Genomic DNA, 22,229 nt, shown 5'->3' with positions numbered 1-22,229 from the left:
GTTAAAACTAATGCATTTAATTTTAGCAGCACGTTCAGGACTTTCGTTTTCATAAACCGCAGGTCTGTGTTTGAGCATCTCTCATGTCAACTAATTAGGCTGCTGCCACTGTTGGAGCAGCTAATTGGGAAACTTAGAAATGACATGAATATATTGATTGTGGACACTGGGGAGATTTCTGCATTTATAGTATTTATCTTCAGTTAAATGTCTTTCTCTATGTAGACAGTGATCCCATCGGGATTTCGAGTGGGGATGAAGCTGGAAGCTGTAGACAAGAAGAACCCGACTTTCATTTGTGTTGCTACGGTAACAGACATGGTGGACAATCGTTTTCTGGTTCATTTTGACAACTGGGATGAGAGTTACGACTACTGGTATGATGTTTTTGTTTTGTATCCTAGTGAGACCTATCAGAAATGTGTTAGCTTTGAGCACTGTGATACTTTCCAGACTGTCAAAACAGTTACCATACCAACTTTTGCTAGATTTGTAATTATGGCCACCAAAGTATGTCTCACTGGCACACTGAAGGAATTAAATGTCCCGTGTCAAGTTGCATGTAAAAAATGCTGAGATTGTCTTAAATGAAGCTTCATGTGTGCTGCTGCTTCTGGAGTTGTGGATTGATTTCTTATTTCAGTTACATCTGAGGCTGATATTTTCAATGCAGAATATGCACTATGATAATGTAGTTGTACTTGGAATTCGTTTTACATATAGTTGTAAATTGGAAGAAAGGCTGCATTTATTCATAAGGTTCTTGATTCACTTACGTTGTTGAAACTGAACCTTAGTCATCTTCCATAAGGCATCAGAATAGTGGCAAAACCTGGTTTTAGTGTTCTGTGTTCTGCATTCTGCTGAAAACTGGGATCCTGCTGTCCTGACTTCTGTTAGGGATGACCTTTCTGCATGTTGGATGGTAGAGGGGCTCTGTGTATCTATACAGAAAAGTCAGTGGATGGAGAAGGACATACTAGGAGCATAAAGATAATGGAGTAGATTTAGGCTGTCACAGTGCAGGTTTGTATTTGCACTTGGTTCTTCATTTAGCAGATAATTTAGAGCAATGTAGTATATCTTACAGTCTTTGAAGAGTAACTTACTGCAGAACAGGTAGAGCATTGTAAGCCTATGTCTGGGGTTCATCAGTGGCAACTTAATTGTATAGCTGATGATGACTGCTTAGGCACTGTGTCAATGAAAATGGCACAAGGCTATTAAATAGCTTCAAAACTTTGTGAGTCCATCTCTTGAAATAATAATTGTGTGGCCTGCGTGACAAATCAGCTGTAATATGACTGCATTATTGAAGCAGGGGTGAACAGGCATTTCAGTCAAGTCAAGAACTGAATATTGAGATAATAGGCCATATAGTCAAAGACCAGAAAGATTAGTAATTATTTCCATGAAGAAGTAACACAGAACATACATTTCCTCTACGAAGTATCAAGAAACTGGGGACTGGGAAAAGGTATTCTGAATTTCCTGATATTTGAACGTTCACTAAAATATGTTATGCCCTTAATAATTAAAATGGCAGTTCACAAGGCTTTTAGGGGAAACACAATGCAATATAACTGTAGTTTGTTCAGAGGTGGCATCGATATCTCTCTAAAATAGTGCACTGTATATAGCAGACATACACTGAATTTCAGGCTTGTTAATGTACCAATGTCAGCAGGAATTTTGTCCACTAATCTTCTCAGGAGATGGAAAAGCGGTTTTAAAGTACATAACCAGGCCTTACATTTTTTGCAGTTATAGTATTCTGAACTGGGTTTTCTGAATTTCGTATGTAGAATATGTGAAATAATATCCTCTTAAAGGGTGAGGGAAAATTGAAGTGGAAAATCTATAGGTTTTCCTATAGGTTTTGAGAAATTATTGGAGCTGTATTTACACTGAAGTCAAACTTAAGTTTTGATCTTTTGATGAAATTGTAAAACACAAGAAGTGGCAAGAAGATGCTACTGGAAGTACTGTGCATGGAAATTCTGAGTAGTGTGGCCTACCTCTGTATTGATGGGCTTGAGGACAAGAGTGAATAGAGGAAGAAAGAAAGAAAATGGGAGAAAAGAACAGCAAATGAAAGTAGTGGTGGAATGTCCAACCAACAGAGTGTGCGAAAATGCAATCTGAATACATCCCACTTACATTTTTAATTTTAGATACCAGGTTTGTTGGTATCTTAAGATATCTTAGATGCATAAATGTCATGTCTATCAACTGCTGTCTGTAACTAAAACCAAAAAGATTTTTTGAGATTGCCTAGTGCAGAACCTCACAGTTTCCCTGAACCTGCATATAATTTTCAACCTCAGAATTATAATGAAGGTGAAAAAATGTATTTACTGTATGTTGGTTCTTTTCAAACAAATACCTTTTTTTTCCTCTATACCTTTTGTGATTTATTTAGAGTAGACTGAACATTTTCATTGAGGTTACAAAAACCCTTCCTGTTCTTGGACTGATTTTACTGGACTTCAGGCAACAAAAATCTAACCATCACCTAAGCTTACTTAGGCTTCAGGCTTTCAGCCTGAAGATACTCTTCCTTACTATTTTTCTGAGCATTAGAAAATACATTATTGGTTGAAAATAAGTAGTCTGGCTAGAATTAGTCTTTACACCAGCTCTTAAATGCATTGTCATGATACTTCCAGTGTATTATAAATCCTATTAAGTTTTCCTTTGAATAGTGGCTTTTAGATGGAAGAAAAGTGAATGAAATTGTCAAATGTAAGACTTTACTTCTCAAAGGAGAATTTTGACCTATACGACACAAGCCTTCAGGTCGTTTCCATCTGTCCCATCTCTTTTGATGAAACAATACTTCTTTAAAAACCAGAAATATTCCCTCTGAATGGAACTTCCAAATTTTCTTATTGGTATTTGAATCTGGAAATAGCATTGGGAATCTTTGAGTATATCAGAACTATGAATCAACTACAGATCTATCCTATATTCCTCTATTCTCTTACATCAGTTTCGCTTACACGCAGATCTTTGTTGCCTCATCTTCCTAATTTTTTTTGTGACCAAATCCAAACACAACCAGAGCTTTTGAAAGAGGTCAAGCTGTGCTAGGTCGTTGATGCTTGCCCACAGGAGAAGTGGAGCAATGGCCATTGCTGGACATGCTGCAGCCCAAACCTGCTGCGTCATAGGGCTTTGGCTGCCCTCACTCATCCTTGTCTTGGTTTGAACTTCCCCTGCAGAGAAGGTGGTACCGTCAGCTTTTGGGATCAGCTTACCAGGAGTATGAGAAAATATGATGGGCTGTGTGTCACTCATTGCTCTGTTCCTGTCTGTCTTGCATAGAAAAATGATTTCTAAAGTGTCTCATGAAAACAAATTAGGTTTTGATTTTCTGAACCATTTTCTGGTCAGTCTGAGTTTTGGAACATACTGGATTTTGGTGTGAGACTAAGAGACCAGCCTTGTTCTCCACCAGTATTTACTACTTTGCTAACAGCCAAGACCTTAAAAGTTGTGCTCTGCTTGTTTCATTTTTTAGATAATTAATGTGCTCCACTCTCTCTTTGAAAGGAACAGTCTTTTTCAAGGGGTTATATTATGTCAAAAAGAAGGTAAAACAATCTTATAGAACCATGAGTCATGGTGCGTGCTTTTAATGATTTAAATAGATAATGAACCGTTATCTGACCCCAAAGCTCTAAAATTTTATGCAAATTACCATGCAGCTGTCTCAGCAGACATTAAATAGAAAATATGGTAATGTTGCTATACCACTTCTGGATGCATGCCATAACCTCATGGACCATGTTTTGGGAAGTCATGATGTAAAATAATACCAGTTTTATACTTGCCAGTGATGAAGTATTCTCAATTATGCACTAGATGGGGCTGCAGGATGAGTTTTACGTTTTTCTTTTTTTTTTATGTACAGTTCAATGACTGACATCTCGCAATCATGAATTTGTATGATTCTTGAGGGCATATTGTTATTTATGGTTGTATGGGGCATGTGTCTGAGTGTTTTTTTTTATAGTTAACATTTGCATTATGGATTGTATCTAAATTTATTAAAGTGAAAATCAAAATTATCAAAGGGTTTGTTTCCCCAAAAGGGAAAATCATAAATTATTTCAAAACAGAAAATGAGTATGACACATACAGCTTATTTTAAAGGAAATGCTGACTATTTAGTAAAAAAAGTCTGTCCAGAACTTCATGTGGAGACCTATTTTGGAAAATATTTTTCTAAAATAATTGCCTATTAACTTTTTCAACAGCTAGCATTATTATCCATCTCTCTTGATCTAGTTATAATGAGCTGTTTATATAGAACAGATTTTTGGGAAAAATTAACAGGGCTGAAAGTGATCAATAGAAAAATACTAAGTCTTTTTCCATGTGTAAGTCTCCCATTGGGATATGCTCTCCTGCTGTGAGTTAAGGACTGTTGAACTGCACACATGTTCCTTTCATGTGAAGTAGTGCATGCACCAGGGGGTCATGTTGTCAGCTGCCCTCAGTTTTCCTTATTGCAGAACTACTTCCTGGCCTTTTACATTATGTAGCTCTTACCTGCTTTGAGTTTTTTTTCTGCAGTTAAGATGTCCATAACTCAGCAAGCTGTCACTTGTTCTGTCCCTCTGCATAGCTCTCTTACAGATTCAGCTGGCACACTCTGCTGCTTCTGGCTCCACTTCAAGCTTCCTGGATTAACTTCAGTTTCCCATATGGATAATAGATACCTTTTTCTGTCTGCATGTTCTCACACAACAGAAAGAATGGTTCACAAGTGGCTTGAATTGTGTGGACATTGTAATCTTGTTTTATTAGTTGAGCGTGCGTTTGTCACCTCTCCACTGGCGGAAGGTGTTGTTGGTGCTCTGCTGTGGTCCAGGGTTAGGTAGGTTTGGAGGTGCAAAATCCTTCAGCTCCTGTGAGTGTTGGCAACCTTTTTTGGCCTAGCAAGCATTTTGACAATTTGTGGATAATTGTGTTTTATGAAGCGTGTGAGCTGGGTGATCTGCCTTCTGTTTGGAACAAAGGAAATAAAAAGCTGTGGGATATTACAAATTGATTGTGAAAGGTCAGCGTAGCCCTTAGCATTCCAGTTGACAAGACTTGGGCTTAGTCTGATAGACTGTTGTTTTTCTTCAGAACTAGATGTTATGTTCATTTAGTAACACACATTAAAGCATAATTGTTCTACTTTAAATTGTATGTGACTTTTACTGATCTCTACTTTCTGTCGTTAAATGAACTGTTAGAAGCTAAAAGGCTATATGAAATCAGTAGGTGAGGATGGACTGTATAATCTGGTTTTGCTGGAACAGTTTTGTTTTTTTTTTTTCCTGAGGCCAGTGTGATTCCAGAAACTTCATATAGTCTTATCTGTAATGACTGGGGTTTTGTTTTAAAGCAAATCAAAATTAGTGCATGTTTTGTAGTGATACTGTGCAATGATATTGTAGCACATGTTGCTTTGTATTCCGTGTTCACACCCACTGCTGTAATGTCAGAGCATCTTCCAGGAGTGCATCTTTCATTGCTACATACCTTGGTCATTTTCTTCTTGAATCTTCAAGGCAAGAAGTGTGTGCAGCGGCATTCACTTTTCAGAATTTTATTAAAATCTGTATTGAAACTATGCTTGAAAAAGCAAACCAAAACAAATGTGTTTAGAAGGTTTGTCCTGGTGTTTTTACATTTCTACGTAGTTATTTTAAGTATAATACTGATAATACCATAGTGACTCACGAGCACCGGTCTCGTTCCCAAATTTAACTCAGGAGACTTTTGAAAAGAATTTGTGGACTTTACTCCAAAACATTTTGGGAAGTAAGAGGGTATGCCTTCTCAGTGCAGAAGCACATCTTACCTGTTTAAAACTCCGACTTGAGAGGAATCGAAGAGAGAAGTGCTGCCCCACAGGCTTGTTGCTTTTCTCTACTGTAATGAGACTAGAAGAGACCGGAAGGAGCATGAAGCACTCACCGTTTTCCTCTTATTTGTTTGGGGCAAACCATTTCTTGGAGTCACGTGCTGAGTTTTAAGTGCAAGATTATCACAAAAGTTCTTTTGCTTCCTTTGCTACTTTTTTGCTAATGGCAAGTTCAGTGATGTAGAGAGTACCTGTTGTGATACTATAAATACATGCAGCATAGCTTTAGGTAGTGTAATAGGAAAAAAGGTTGGTATTCTTGAACTAAGTTGAATCCTTAGCTATTGTCAGAGCCATTACAGACTGTATCAAAGGTAGATTTCAAGGTGTCATCTGCTAGGAATTTTCTGTTTGGTATCATTACAAAGAAATACTGTTTCATACATATAGCCACAAGATAATTGTATAACATTGACCAGTATTTTTCATCATTAGTGTTTGACTCTGTTTAGGTAGAAGGCTAGAGAAGTGCTTGTTGTGAGACAACGTTCTAAGACACCCAACCTGCATTTCTGTTGTTGAAGTATATCCATACTGAATTTTAGGCATCATGTAAAAGTACTTTTCAGAAAAAAAAAAAGTGTTATTCTATGTAGTTTTTCTTTTATGCAGCCTGGGTTTAAAACTCTAATGTGGTAATAGCCCAGCATTCAGTCTACAGTCTTTTCTGTGCTGTTTCTTTTTGCAATCCTTAAAATATGTTTGTGTTCAAGATCTATAGACCTCACGTTTAATCTGAGCCTTAAGATGGTACAGTGCCTGCTAATTTACCTTTAACTTCTTTTTCTGTCATCCATGGTTTATTGCATCCTCTTAGATATTGCAGATTATCAGCATGTGATATTTTAAAAACATATAAATTAATATTGCTAATTAAGGGAACTTAATTTAAACTTCCAGCATGCTAATACTTTCTGAGTAGATACAGATAATGCTTATAACACTCAGAGAGAGCAGATCCACACTGTTCAGATATTTTGCATTAGTAACTCTTGGGGTGAGGGAAAGTGGAGAGAATACCTGTTATTCTCCAGCCTAATGATGGAGGCATTGACTTCAGAGAGGGATTAAATAGAAACTGGATTGTGAGTGTTTAGGTATTTTATACAATTATTATTGTATATGAAGTAGTGTCTTCATGCATGGATGCTATCTGCTTTTCTTATTAAATATTTGAGAAGTGTTTGGAAAACAGCGGGAGGGGGAGATGGTGTTTCAGTCTGGACCACTGCTTGGCTACTTAAGATTGGTTTCATGATCCTTCCCTGAGGAACCAGGAATGAAGGACTTAGCTACTTCAACATACTCAGGCTTCAGTTTGTCGGTCTCGATGGGTCCTTGTAGTGAGTGGGACATTGAGCTTGTGGTCACTAGAGAGGTGAAAATGCTGATGAGGTTCTCCAGAAGAGAGAGAGGAGGTGTAGATGGAAATATTTAAGGTCAGCTACTGAAATACCTTTAGGCATAGAAAATAGTGAAAAAGAGAGAGAGTGCTCTGTAATATGGAATTTATCTAACTAAAGAAGAAATTAGGTGGGGCAGGCTCCTCAGAGAAGCGAGGTCCTTAAGGGCAGATCTGCAGGGGCAAATAGTATGTTTGCACAGCGTAGTACAGTGCCATCCAGAATAATGCTAACTTTTTGTGTTAGCATCATGTTTCTTAGTCATCCTGACTACATAAGTACCGTGTTCTTCATTAAAAAAGCCCAGTTAATTGTTTGGCCAGCTCAAAAACAGTCATTAAGTATCAGTGCAGACATAGGGATGATGCATGTTTCACAGCAGAGTCTGAGAGCTTTTTACTTTTCCTGTATATCAGTCTGTCTTTTTGCCATTCCTAATAATATTGAGTAGTAATATAATAATTATAGTATGTACATTATATATTATATACAATGTGTGTTCTATTGTACAAAATGTATTGTTATGAAATAATATAACAAAATGTAGTATGAATGTATAGTTCTACATATAATAATATTACAGAAGGCTTAAACAGGTTTACTGTCATCTACTTTTATATCAATTATTGTTTTCCAGTGTGTGTCTTGTTTTGTTTTTGTAAGAGAACTTGATAGCCAGCACCCAGCTTTCTTCTACGCAGTGTAACTGACTCAGTGAGCACAGTAAGAGCAATCTCTCCTTGCTTCAGACAGATGCCAACACATCAAGTGTATCTCACTCTGCCTCTGTTAGTATTCTGTGGTTCTTGTGGCACGCCACAGGCAACAGCACTAATACAAACTATGATGCGCTTGACAGGAAATATAGGACATGGTTAACCCCTTAAGTAAAAGAGTTTGGTCGGTGTTTTTAGAGCAGTTTACAGTCTTGGATCATGGATTAGTTCTGGATTCTTTCATGCAGTTTGGGACCTAAAATGCTTTTTTTTTTCCTGACAGTTTTTTTCAGACTTTGCTTATGTGCTGCTGGGTTACAATAAATTGTTTATAGCTCCATTTAAACCACAGTTTTGAATTTTTGCTTATTATTGACATGCATTGCAATTATGTGTGATTTTCCCCTTTGTCTTCAGGTACAACTTGGATCATTAATCAAGATACTTAAGCTTTTGGTTTAAAGTTTTGGTCTTAGCCTTGCAAGACTCCATCTGTCTTGGACAGGGATTACTGTGTTCTTACAACCAGCCAACATGATTCTACCAAGAGTCTCTATATGTGAATTTTTCAGGTCCAGCATTATAACTTCTCAATGGAAATCTACCACAGACTTAAAGGACTTGATTTTTTTGATCTTCCAGTGAAATTGTAAATAAAGCCTAATGCTTGTATAAGTGGTAACAAGTCTGTGTTAAATGTGTTCATGTCTGCAGGTTATGTTTGCAGTTTAAGAAGTTATGTTTGCAGTTTTAAGTGTAAGTTGAAGGTGTCGAGGGTTGTTTGGAATTTAAGTCTCTCTTGTATGTTTAGTTTTGAAAGCATAATAAGATGTCTGAAGAACTGCATTATCATGCCTTATTTTTCTCCCCCTCCTCCAGGTGTGAGGCAGCTAGCCCACATATTCATCCTGTTGGATGGTGTAAAGAACATAAAAGAACTCTCATCACCCCACCAGGTTTGTATCTTATTACATATCTGAAAGATTTAAGGAGGTTATAATCAGCTAACATCATTAAAACTTATGATAATCTTACTGTTACCTCTCCTGAATTTTTTCTTTCTGCAATTAAGAATTAATATTTGTAGAGTTGTAAGTTTTGTTTTACAGGACATAATATATTGAAAGTAGAAGTGTAACTGATGTTAGGTGTTAAGTATGCAAATGTGTACTGCTTTAGTAGAGATGTCTGTCCACAAAAGATATCCCTTGAAATCTGAATAAGTTTTTGGCTGACTGTATCCACTTATTGTTAAGACTCACATTCTAAAAATGCTGATAAAGCAAATTCCCGATGTGTGAAACAGTTGCATAAGAAAAGCATGTTCATGCAAACTGAATATGCAAGGTAACAGATTGATGAGAAAATTGCCCTACATGATCAAGGTTGATCAAGGAATCAAACTTGTAAGGGTCTTTAGAAGGGAGGAAAACACTGAGAGACAATACAGAATAATGGAAGTGTATTCATTAGAATGAAACTTGAGACCACCACTGTTTTCCAGGACTGTTGTGTCTGGCTGGATGATCTAAATAACCCTTAACCGGCATCTGTGGTCTGAGAACATGGAAAATTTTACTTACTTAAAACCAACTTTGGCAGTAATTCTAATAGCCAGCAGTCTTGAAAAGTTATAAGCAGCCTGTCTGTCAGGAGGTTAATTGCAGCCCATTATTCAGCTAAATCCCTTGTAAAACAAATTAGAATATGTTTTGTTCTCTTCTAGATTGCAAATCATAATGTGTAAACTTCAAGTTAAACTTTTGGTGCAGACTAAAGATGAAGGACAGGCCCTGCCAAGATATCTTTTTGTTTCTTGCATAGAGTGTTTATAAACACGACACTTGCTGAAAAAGGCAACATCTTCTGTAGATTAGTCTTATCATAAAGGTCCAGGGTATTTCTTTAGAAATTTAGTTAAAAAGAGCTCACTAAAAGAGTAACAAGTAGTAAGGTGTGCTCAGCTGTAGTACAAACTTATCACTGATTAGATTGTCCTTGCCAGTGGATGACTGTTTATTACTTGAATGAATTTGTTTAATTAAATGGACAGATTTTTCCAGCCCCTACATTATTTATATTACTGAGGGAATCAGAGAATATTGCCATATTCAAAGCAATTGTGTACAATAGCTTCTCAGTATTGTGTATTAGAAGGCTGTTGGCTTTTTTGACCTGTATGGTGAATGTGTCCAAGACACTTTAGAAGAGCCTTTCTTGTAATTATCTTATAAATCCAAAGCATAAATCAGAACAATATTATAGAAGTACTAGGCACTCTGTAAATTAGACATTAACTTTATATTTTTGCACTGCTGTGTTTAATTTTGGTCACATTTCTTCTGTGCCAGATTATCCACATGCTAAGCATTTTTCTTGGGAGAAGTATTTGGAAGAAACCAGTTCATTACCTGCACCTGCAAGGGCTTTTAAAGTGGTGAGAAAATGCTTATATTTTTCTAAGTTCATGTAATTAAGTACTTTAAGAAGAAAATACATATATGGTATTCCTGTGTTTCTGAATGTGTCCAGTTAATTAGTTGCATAATAGGTGGTTTATTTTTATGCAAGTTTGCAGTTCACTGTTAGAAATCGGATTATTATAAATCACTATTACTTTATTATTTTAATTATTGTAAATAAGATTAAATGCTACAAATATACTACTAATTAATGTAATTTGCTATGGAAAATTACTACCTACTTATTAGAAATAATGAGATAGCTACTGAGTCATGATAACATGTTTTGAAGATATATATTTTTATCTGTACATTTTATATAATGCAATAAATACAGTGTAAAAATGATTGTAAGAGATTAGTCTGCTTGTCCATCTAGTCCACTGCCTTGGGCAGTAACCAAGAGAGAGCTTGTATTTAACAGTGTTTAGTAGACTTTTTCTTCTACAAACTTGCAGCTAAAGGCCCATGGGCATTATCCACAGGCAGCTTCTCCAGCTTAGCTATGGTGCTTGTGGGCAGCATCCTTTTCCTTTATCTTTGTTCTTGCTAGTTTCTTTCGGTGACAGCTGTCTTTTTTTGAGCTCTTAAGATTTTAGTGATGGTCACTAATGCAGAAAGGAATCTTAAAATCCTAGAATGGCTTAGTTTGTAAGGAACCGTAAGATCATCTAATTCCAAGCCCCCTACTGTGGGCAGGGACAACTTTCACTAGACCAGGTTTCTCAGAACTCCATCCAACCTGACCTTGAACACCTCCAGGAATCAGGCATCCAAACTTCTCTGAGCAACCTGTTCAAGTGCCTCACCACCCTCACAGTAAAGAATTTCTTCCTAATATCTAATCTAAACTTACTCTCAGTAGTTTGAATACATTCCCCCTTGCCCTATCACTACATGCTCTTGTAAAAAAATCCCTGCATCTTTCTTGTAGGTTCCCTTCAGGTACTGGAAGGTTGCAATTAAGTCACCCCCAAACTGTGTCTTTTCCAGGCTGGACAAACCCAATTCTCTCAACCTTTCCTCATAGGAGAGATGCTCCATCCCTCTAATCATCTTGGATTGATGTTGGGAGCCAGTGTCAGATGGCTGGTAGCTCCCGGCCCCTCGTCTCACAGCACACTAAAGCATGTTTGCCTCAGCTTTTCAGATGAGGGACACTATTTCTTCTCTAAGAGCAGCTAGATTAACAAAAGCAAAACTGTGGTTTTTATAGCGGTTCCTGGGGTCAGCAGATTACCAGAGTTTATTAATGACCCGCAGTTTATCACCCCAAGGTGCATCTGGCTTAATAACATTTCTTAATCTTACATTCTCAGCAAGAATACACTGAGCAAGGACTAGGAAGGTATTTAGTTATATCTGAGATAATAACACGGCTTTATATATTGTATTATGGAAGAAAATTGAGTCCTTAAGCTGCAGATGAAGAAAAAACACCAGTGGTCTGGAAGGTCCTAGAGGGACAGATAGATTATTTTCCTAGAAAACTAGAATAAAAACCTTAACATATTGTGCATGCTCCTTTAAAATGGAAATAATTTTGCTTTTATAGCTGTAGATGAGAAAGATAAAATCTGATACTCCTACCAAAGACACCATTTTTGCCAAAATAGTGTTAAAAAACCTTGTGTTTGGTCCTGTTTGTTCTGAGTATTTTGTATTATACTATGAATTAGTTATGTTTTCAGTATGAGTCTGAAAAAATTTGATTCATGAAACAAAAACACATACTAAAGAGCACAACTATGTTTCCTGTAGATAATTTCAGAAAGGTTTCAGGCTGTGCTAGTATGTAATACTTTATTAAATGTTGCATTGAAACTGTTGGCTGAAATCTCTAGGAAAACATTCCTAGAGAATTTAGGAAAAAAACTGATTAAAAATAAAGATTCCCACTTGCTTACTTAGATGACTTGAATCCAGCCCATTCCAGGAGAACCTGGAATTCCAAAGTAATTACTTTATTTTGCTAGTTTAATTGGTTTGAATTATGTTTTTATACTTGAATTTTTTTGTAGAGGGAGGGCAGATTTGAGAAAATAAGGGCAGAAAGTTTTTGATGGATTTTATGTATTTTACAGCTACAGAAGATTTTTGAGGTTTTGTTCTATTTCATATAATATTGTTCTTTTCTAGAAACCTTCTCACAGCTTTCAGAAAAACATGAAACTTGAAGTGGTTGACAAGAGAAATCCAGTATTTATCAGAGTAGCAACCATTGTAGATACTGATGACTACAGAATAAAAGTAAGTTTCTCTGTCTTATTGTACTATCCTGCTGAACTGACTTTGTACAGTTCAAATACTATAGTTGTAAAATTAACTATAGGAAGAAATGAGTCACACTACTCTCTACTGCTAATCTTTGCTCATGCTTTTCACTGATTAATATTATATAATTCCTTCAGAAGGGCATTTTTTATTGTGCTCTTAGTTACTTGTGTTGAGGTAAGTAATTAGAGAGCACAGTTGAGTATGTTGGAAAATTGCTTTGGGAATAGAAGACAATTGTCTGTTTTATCAAGAAATGTGATTATTTAATATCAAGTGTCAAAGGGCTGCTTGGATATTTGTATTATATAAAATAAAATTGTATTGTATAAAATATAAAATATTTGGTCTAGGTTAATTGAATCAGTCTCTATAAACTTCCAAAGGGAGAAGGGAGAGATATATGTGAGATATGATAGAAATAACCCTGATCTCTTGTGCTTCATCAGTGATTTCTGAAATTCTGATGTTTTTTATTAACTATGGACTTTAGATTGGATAAATCAAAGTTAATGTGTTTTTAATGTATTTTGCAGAAGTTGTATACTTGAATTAATTTTCCTTTATTGTACAAGAAAAGCACTTAACTGTTGGGAGGGCTAGCATATACCAGATATCCAATTAGATAGGAATGAAGGGTATATGTGTTTGCAGTTTGTACAGGTTTATTAGGCATACCTGTTATTTCAAGTAGGAAATGCAGCTGATGTTTCATTTTGAATCATTTGAATTAACTGGTAGTAGAGAGTCATCAGAACTAATATCTTCACATCTACACATTTTCTACCTTAACTTTAAGGTGGTGATGGAAAAAAACCCCAAAACAACCCCACCAAAGCAAACAAAAAACCCACTCTCCAGTCTAATTTGTTACATGACAGAATTTGTAACTTCTAGGGTAGTAATTTAACTGTGTAGCATATGCTGAAAGAGCTCTGTATGTATCTGTGTGTACGTGCATCCACACATGCGTGCATGAGAGGTCTGAGCTATTTACTACGACAGAGGTCATGTAAGATTTGAAGATATTTAGCTTTCGCATGAAAAAAAATGCATGTATAACCCATACTGGTGTTTTTCTGGGAAGTCACATCCTTCGTTTTCTCTTCAGTTTCAACTCTATATCATATGTAGTCTGACTTTAATGATACTGTTATTGTATGATGGGGGGGTTGTTGGTTTTTATAGATAAATGCCATTTTTTTAGCCCTTTGCTTACGGCTCTGCTGTTCTTAAATCCTGTTCAAACAGGAGATTAAAAAACGTTTGGCTTTTTGTTTGGCATTTTTTTTGAGAGATGAAAAGGGCAGAAATTCATGTTTAATTTAAATATTAATATAAGAACTAATGTAAGAACTACTTTATTCCTGGGATTTGAGCTTGATAATGCAGTAAACAACCATATAATATAGGGTTATTTACTCCCTTTACTTTAGTTACAGTATGCCTGGATCCCGAATGTAATGTACGTGTATTTTCTGTGTAACTTAAATAGTTCTCTGAAAGTGATTTCTCTAATGGACATGTCATTTCTAGAGATTACTTAGGTAAACTAATTTTATGAAGAATATTCCTGATCTAAAATGTATTATTCTCCTTTTTGTATTTTAGGTTCATTTTGATGGCTGGGATAATATTTATGATTATTGGACTGATGTAGATAGCCCTGATATCCATCCTGCAGGCTGGTGTGCAAAAACCGGACACCCTCTTCAACCCCCTCTTAGTAAGAGAAACACATTGTAATATTATGATGGTAAAAGGCATGTGTACTGTGCCGTCTTTTTCCCTGTCAGTGCCCTCTAAGGAAGAGAAGCAACTAGAGTATGCAAAATAATGTAAATGTGACATTTAGTTCAAAATCAACAGTCAGTAATTAGTTGCTTTTTAGTAAATCACTCTATTGACCCTTACTGTAATGGAAATACAATGTTTATTGGTATGGTAAGAACCACAGTCAAAACCTGAAGTAATGTTAAAGATCTGTTTTGTAAAATCCTGGCCCTCTCCAAGCCGGTCATGAAACTGTTGTGGTACTCAGTAGGGATAGGGTATCACTCTTAAGATCCTTTGTTTCCTTTGTTCACATCCTCTTGATGGCTAGTGGACTTCTGGCTCCAGGAGTGCAGACTGCATTGAGAAGGCACTCCTTTCAAATGCTGTGAGAAATCCTCGAAACCAGCTAACTTCCTTTTCTTCTTCAACTGAGCAAAGAGGGATTAATGATGCCTGTGTTTAAAAATAAATTGTAACAGAAGCTTGGTACCAGTAATAACACTGTATTTACCGCCTTGCTCTCTGTGGGGATTTTTTTTTTACTTGTTGAAGAAGTGGGAGATATCTGATAAATGAGACTGAAGGTCAAAGGAAGAAGAGACTTTTGTAGTAAATATATCCCTGCCTATGCCGCTGTGTTTCTAGGTAACAGCAGTGAAATCACTTTAGACAAACTTCGAACAGGTGATTTTTTAAGTGAGTGCTCTTCTCTGAGGTTGTTTTATGTAGTGACTCTGAGGTAAAGTTTGCACAAGTGCTGAGCATTCACAGCTGTAACAAGATCAGAAAGAACTGTACTTGGAAAATAAGAAAAGCCGAGCAATGCTGAGTACTCTGAAAAAATTAAATGTGAAATAACTGGGATAAGTCACGCACAGACTGTGTGAATGTATTACCTGAAAATTATAGTACCTCAATTCAGTGTCTCTAAAATGTCAAGAAGAAATAATTCCTATCCAGAGTGTGATCAGAGTATATTCATTACTTTCCTGAGCACTCCAACAGTGCAGTGATGACTGCCTGTTAGGAAGTTAATCATTCTGCCTTCAGAGTCTGAATAGAGTGCCTTAAATGCCAGAGCACAAAGTGAGTAATGAGGAGAAGGTAGGGTGCTGCATATCCGCTTCTTAATCTGACATGTTTGTCCTGTGTGTTGAATGAGCAGCCCAATAGGAAAAGTGGTCTATGGCCACATAAATAAAAATTGTATCATATGGCAAAAGAGCTGAATAAGGTTGCAGCATTTCTGTTACCTAAGACTGCAAAAATAAAAATCAAAATCTTAGCCTAGGTGGGAATATAAAACATATAAATTGATTTTTTTGGAGATATTAAAAGAAGCAAGGTACAGATGTCCATCACATACAACATGTCATCTCCTCTAAGTGATGGCTTAGGAGGCACGCTTCATCTCTTTTAGGAAGTAACTGGTAGAGTTGACTTTTTGCTAGGCTACAAAAATGAAGATGGATAATGTGACAGGAGAGAAAGTTGACTGCCTATTAAATAAAAAAAATAAGCTACACAAACACTAATAAAATAGGATGATTGCTGAATAATATAGTCTTCCAACGATATGACTTTGTATTATTACCATATGGAATATTATAAAAATATTAATATTGTTTCCAAGTAAGTTAAAGTGCATTACCAGACTTGTGAAAGAGTTTCATAAGGAGGGAAGAAAATATTTTGCAAGATAGTATTTTTGCCTCAGACAGTATGATAGTCCTTTTACCAATGAGGTCTAGGTCTGTCTATAACACTAGAAGCTTTTTGTGTGAACTCTGTGCAATGTTAGTAGTATTATTCTAGAGCAGTTACCAGTATTTATGTATTCATAGTCTTTTCACATGTAATGTTGTCATGATGGATTATGACTTTTTTGATAGCAGTTAGGGACTTAAAATCACCAATACATGGCTCTTAATATTGTTTCACAGTGACACAAACAGCAGCTTCTTGTGTAAAGAGGGAGAACCAGTTGCAGTTCTTTTAAATTACGTTTTTAAAGAGTTTAAATTTTTTAAGTGAACACAACATTTATAGGGAGCTAGTTTTTGCAAAACTGGAACATCAGTGAGGCAGGACTTCCCTTTACAAACGCATCCCTATTCAGATAACTCTTTTCTGAGTCCACTTACTTGCCAGGTCTTAAAGCATCAATTTTCTCTTAAAGGTACAAGAGGTAAAATCTCTCTTCTTTCATCCATTACACTATTTAAAGGCTATAGAAGTTGCTGAACTTCAGTGTAGTTGTAGTGTTGCAACATTTGCATAGCTTGAACATTTGGTAAAAAACCCTTTTGGACTGTTCTAATTATACATAATAATTCTCTCTTTCATTATCCATTTGCGAGCAAGAATCTGTCTTTCATCTAGAAAAATTTATGTAAATAGACCTTTTCATATCTGTATTGTTGTCTGTAGAGGGAGATACAGGTTCATGTACTTTTCGAGTAAAACCAGTACTGGAGAGGGGCAGTGCATGCTTGCAGATGTGCAGGATATGTTTTTAGTTTTATGTACTGGAGTACGTCTGTCTCTCACTTGCTATGAAGCTATGGGTTGTATATTACATTTACTTGAGTGTCAAAGACAGTTTTGACAGGTATATGCTTTAGTGTTTCTGCAGGCATCATTGTTACAGGTTGATGAAAATCAGATAGACACATAAATTCAGATAAGCAAAAATGTCAATCTCCTGATGGCTCGTTCTTTTTAGTAGTATTTTCAGCCTTCGTTTTCACATCTTGTTCACTGGAAAACTTTAGCTAAAAAATGTATGAGGTCAGTACCCATTATGAAGACATCCCTGTCTTCAGGAACAAGGATAGAGTAACTTATTTCTTCTGCGCTCTTGAAAAACAACTAAGTTCCAACTAAATGTAGTTAGTAGAAGAGGAATTTGATGTCATGCAGTTCCTCCAAGATTTGTGTTCTTTATATAGATGTAGTTCTTTCATAGAGATTTACTCACACAGAATAAAATCATTCTTCCAGTGAATTAGGTTGTTTGAATCTCCATCATGCTTTTGCAGAATGCATTATTAAAGTACTTCTGTTTACTTACTTCCTCATGTTTACTACGATGCGCTGGTATTTCTGCATATTTGTGTAGCTTTTAAATATTAGATAATTTTTTTAAAATCTCATTTGTAATTTCACCTGACATGCAGGTCCCTTGGAATTGGTGGAAGCTTTAGAGCATGGAGGATGCCCCACAGCGGGATGTAAGGGAGTTGGACACATTAAAAAAGCAAGACATATTGGCCATCATAGGTATGTTCTGTGAAACTAATTTTATTCTTTCATTTGAGGGATGTGTGCAGATGGTTTTTTTTAAATTGTTGTTCACAAGAAAACAGATCCAAGCTGGAAAGAATAAGGAAATCTTGTAAACCTAAATATGCCATGATTTCAGTTGCCATGGTGAGCATGCTGAAATAAACATTAGCAATCTGTAACTTCATTTCACCAGGATGTGCTGAGATGAGATTTGTTGCACATTACTTTTTGTCACAATTGGTAGATTCAGTTACTCTGTATTTTGTTCCTTTGAGGATTCCTTGTCTTGCTGTCCAGATTGCAAATATTACACAGATATGTATAAAACAATAACTTTTGAACTTTTTTATGTAAGAGGCCACTGATTTTATTATGGCTTGGATGTATTTATTCTGTTTGGTTTGTAGGGGTAAGGATTTGCGTGTTGGCTTGCAAAAATGCTAGAAAGGGAATTCCAACTGACATATTCCCAAATGACAGCTTGCTGCTTGTACCTGGTGTTTCTGAAGATGCTTTGTTGAACACCTTCTGAAGCATAATACAGAAATGTGGACATCCCGTCCTAGAGAGGAGTTCACATAGGAAAAGCAGTAGCATGGGAGAATGGAATGGAGGGACAGAGAGACAACAGAGTAAATGGGAAATATTTGCCAAGTGAAACTTCTATTTTTTAAAAAATATTTAGTGTGAGGTGATTCCTGAATATGTCAGTAACGGATACACTGGTAATATTGTATGTTGAGAATTAAGTGTCATAAATATCATCTTATTACGTTTTTGCAAATTAGAGCTTCCAGAAGTTTTCTTTTAATTTTTCCATTACACAGTCATAGGATTCTCAAATGTCATAACACTTTGTTCTTTCTGCTCTCATATATTTAGGGGATTGCTCTTTGGCTATTTGTCTATTCGTGTTTTCAAAGTATCTTTTTAAACTCCTGTGATCCAAAAGTTAGCTCTGCAATCTTTTCATGGTTTTGATGAGAGAATTATGTCCTGTTGACTAGAATTATGCTACAAGGTTTTGATGGTATATCAGCACTGGCTGAAGTCCTAATTAATCCCTAACAGAGGTACCTGGCCAGCAAAACCCACTGTGTTCTTACATGTTTAGTGTGCGAAAGGCATCTTCTGTTGCAAGTTCTTCCCTATCTACAGCAGAAACATGGTATTTGTGCTGTTAGGAGGCAAAAGAGCTCCTGATGCTAGGACAAGCTTAGTCCCCAGGAAGGGGACAAAGCTAGGTTAGCTCCAGTGACAGAACTTCTTTCAGTATGAACTGTGGTGAAGTTGTGATGATGCAGTCTGCCACATCATTGTGTTTCAGGCTATTCTCAACCTATTCCTGTTGTATTTTTCTGTCCATGTTATTTTTCTTTGGTTTTTTTCCCAGTTTTAGTACCTTTCTTTTATTTCACGCAATAACTAGAATAACTCCTTAAACAGCCAAGTCAGTCCTTAAGAGGTTACCATCTTTCAGCTATCATATGGTAACCTACTGCATTCATTTGCTTAGATCATTGCAAATGTGAAGTAAACTAGACTTGCCTAAAAAGCTTCCTGGCTACTTGTCTGAAACCCATTTCGTTTCACAGTCTAGTAGACTTGAGTCTTGTATGATTTATTAATGTGCCTGATCTGTAAGGGCGATAAATTCCAATTCTTTACATGTGCCATCTCGATTACTTAGAATCAGGTGAACATAACTGTGGGCTTCAGCCCAAGGCTGAAACTTAAAATAAAAGAAAATGATTGTCTGAAAAGTTTTTAATTTATGCTCTCTCTAAATAAACATTGGCATTAAAAGTTCAAATGTTTTAGAGGGAAGGGATGAGTAAGAGCTTTGTCTATTTACTTTTTGTAGCCTTTCTTTTATAGCTACATTTTCCATGCTATTTAAAGTTGTTATACTTACTCATCCTCAATATTAAGAAAAGAAATAAACTCATGACAATCTACTGTCTTTTAGTTTTACTGCGGTCTTAGCAATCCTATTATTTGCACATTAACTGGTAGTTCTAGGGTATAAAAATATAACCAAAGAGACTTTGTTGATTATAAGACAGCCATTTGCTGTTTCATAGCAAAAAAATTAACACCGGTAAGTATCTTATTCACTAGCTGTATTGGTTTGCTCTCTGTGCTGATATTCTGGTTTTGTTCTCGACCATTTTTGAGGAAAGTAAAAGAGATTTGTTATTCATCTGGAGCATACAAACTTGAGGGTCCAGGTCACCCCAAAAATTCTGACATTGTACTATCACTTTTTTCCTGAATTAACAGAGAGGTTTTAAAATTGGTGTAATTATCCACATCAGGTACTATTCCCTTGGCTCTTTCATCTTGGCAACCTTGAAATGTATTTAACCGTGCTTATCTTTTTTTTCATGATGAGGTACAACATCTATCTCCAGCATAAATGCCTGTGTGCAGAAAAGATGATAATTTAAAATGCTAAGTAGTTCTGAAATAATTTGAGAGCTTGTTCCTTAGGAATGAGATGAAAGCCTTGGTGATTAATTAGGTAGCAGGGCTAAAGCACTTACTTTTTGGAAAAGCTGATGTTAATAAGGACTCAATATCTATCAACAGTTGATCTAGGGTTATGTGCTGTGCAGCTGAAACAGCCTGGTGTACAGGTTGTTAGCATTATGCAGATCACCTGCATATTTATGATTGTGAATTGTATACTCTGATGTTTAATGCATGCAATAATTCTCCAGTTCAAGCAGTAATGCAAAGAGGTCAGTTGTAAATACTTCATTAGTGGTTTGAGTCTCCATGAATAAAGATTTTTGCCAGAAACTTCACATGTATTAGTTGTGTAAGTTGAAGTGAACTGAATGTGCCATAGTGGAGACTGTGTTATAAGAGAACTGCAGGACAGAAACACAGGAAACCTGGGTGTTCAGCAGGATGTTGCACCTGTTTGTTCAGTGTCTGCTAAAGTAACTTGTCTGATTTTGATGCCAGTCTCAAGTGTCATTTTACCAATACAGCTAAATCAGGAGACCTGTCTATGGCTTGATGCAGGTTTGCAAAGTCCAAGTGGTCATAAAGACTAATAATCTGTATTTAAAAGTACTTCATTATTAAAGTTCTTAGACTGAACAGAGTGCTACCTTACTCTTCTTCACTTTAGGAGAAAACCCTGGTTTATGTTCTCTTCTGATATTAGGTGTAGCTGAGGCTGAGTAATCCATCTAAACTCTGTGCATCAGAAAATTTGTATACTGCTACAATATAGGAGCATCTTCAAATATCTGGAGAAGACTAAGTCCATGCCTTCCTATTAGTAGCCCAGTTTTATCTTCCCGCTTTTGAACTTTATGGAAAAGAGAAATATGTGTGACTCTATCTAGACATAGATCTTGAGTATGATAGAAGAGCAGTTGCAAAATAAACACAGGTGGGATATGCTACCTCAACACTTGTGTTCCATTGGACAGTTCTGGAAAGGGCTGGTTATGTAAAACCTCTGTTGACTTGAAAATCCCAGGCCTGTGATCAGAATTGTATATACAAGAAGTAGTAATCCATGCATTGGCTTTTTCCTTAATTCATCTTTCTTGATTGAATAAGAACAGAAACTTATTTTAATGTTCAGTTTTTACTCAGTGTATTCAGGACCCTGGAAACAGTGGCTCCCTTTCCTCAGAAAACCATGTCATGGACGTACATATTGCCAGCCAATCTGCTGCCATTTTAGTAGTGTACTGTAGGCAGCTAATTGCTATGCTATGTTCCTTCAACATTTAGAGATGCCTGATTGCTTTCCTGTGCGGGAGGGGGGTGTGTGTGTGTGTGTGTGTGTGTGTGTGTGTGTGTGTGTGTGTGTGTGTGTGTGTCAGGTGGTATGAATGTGAATGTTTATTCACTGAAATAGCTCAGATGATAATTGAGATGTTTGTACTGGACTGGTTTCAAAGCTGTGGAGCAGTGCTGGAGGGTGTACAGCCCTGTCAGATGCATAGCAGAGGTTTCACATTAAGTACCTGCTGCTTTTGCTTCCTACTGTTCTTCCTGAGCCTCTGGCAGACCTTGGTACCCCAAAGCCAAGGACATCTGATCGGTTTGAAATTTGCATTCTGACCTTCTGCTGTTTTCAAAATGGTGTGTTAAAGCAAACTGTAAGCTGAAATAGAAATCTAGGTTTAAGGTGACAGAAGAGTTAAAAGTCCTGGTTTAATATTAAATAACCTAAGACTTCTGAGCCCTTGAAATGAGTTGTCTTAAAAACTTAGCCCTATATAAATCAAATACTTCTATTGTGAAGGAATAAAAATATTAATTTCTTTATTCTTTGTAGTAGACAAGTTAAACAGAACTGAAGGCTGGAGGCATTGAGATTTAGGAGGATTTACTGATTGATTGAAGCTGTGTAACC

At 36.4% G+C, this 22,229-nt stretch overlaps 1 protein-coding gene across 6 annotated transcripts in view; it reads left to right on the top strand.

Annotated features, from left to right (window-relative positions):
- The window catches only part of L3MBTL3 (L3MBTL histone methyl-lysine binding protein 3), a 77,980-nt gene that overhangs the window by 36,820 nt on the left and 18,931 nt on the right, over positions 1–22,229 (top strand). For all 6 annotated transcript variants that reach the window (XM_032683502.1, XM_032683504.1, XM_032683503.1 and 3 more), the window contains 6 exons: positions 226–377; positions 8,922–8,998; positions 10,394–10,479; positions 12,644–12,754; positions 14,390–14,504; positions 17,734–17,836. In XM_032683502.1, coding sequence (XP_032539393.1) covers positions 226–377; positions 8,922–8,998; positions 10,394–10,479; positions 12,644–12,754; positions 14,390–14,504; positions 17,734–17,836 — 644 coding nt within the window. The remainder of the gene's footprint in view (positions 1–225; positions 378–8,921; positions 8,999–10,393; positions 10,480–12,643; positions 12,755–14,389; positions 14,505–17,733; positions 17,837–22,229) is intronic.

Source organism: Chiroxiphia lanceolata, chromosome 3 (genome assembly GCF_009829145.1).
Source record: "Chiroxiphia lanceolata isolate bChiLan1 chromosome 3, bChiLan1.pri, whole genome shotgun sequence".
Classification (NCBI taxonomy): domain Eukaryota; kingdom Metazoa; phylum Chordata; class Aves; order Passeriformes; family Pipridae; genus Chiroxiphia; species Chiroxiphia lanceolata.
The sequence above is the reverse complement of the archived record's forward strand: the minus strand, read 5'-3'. Positions and strand labels throughout refer to the sequence as shown.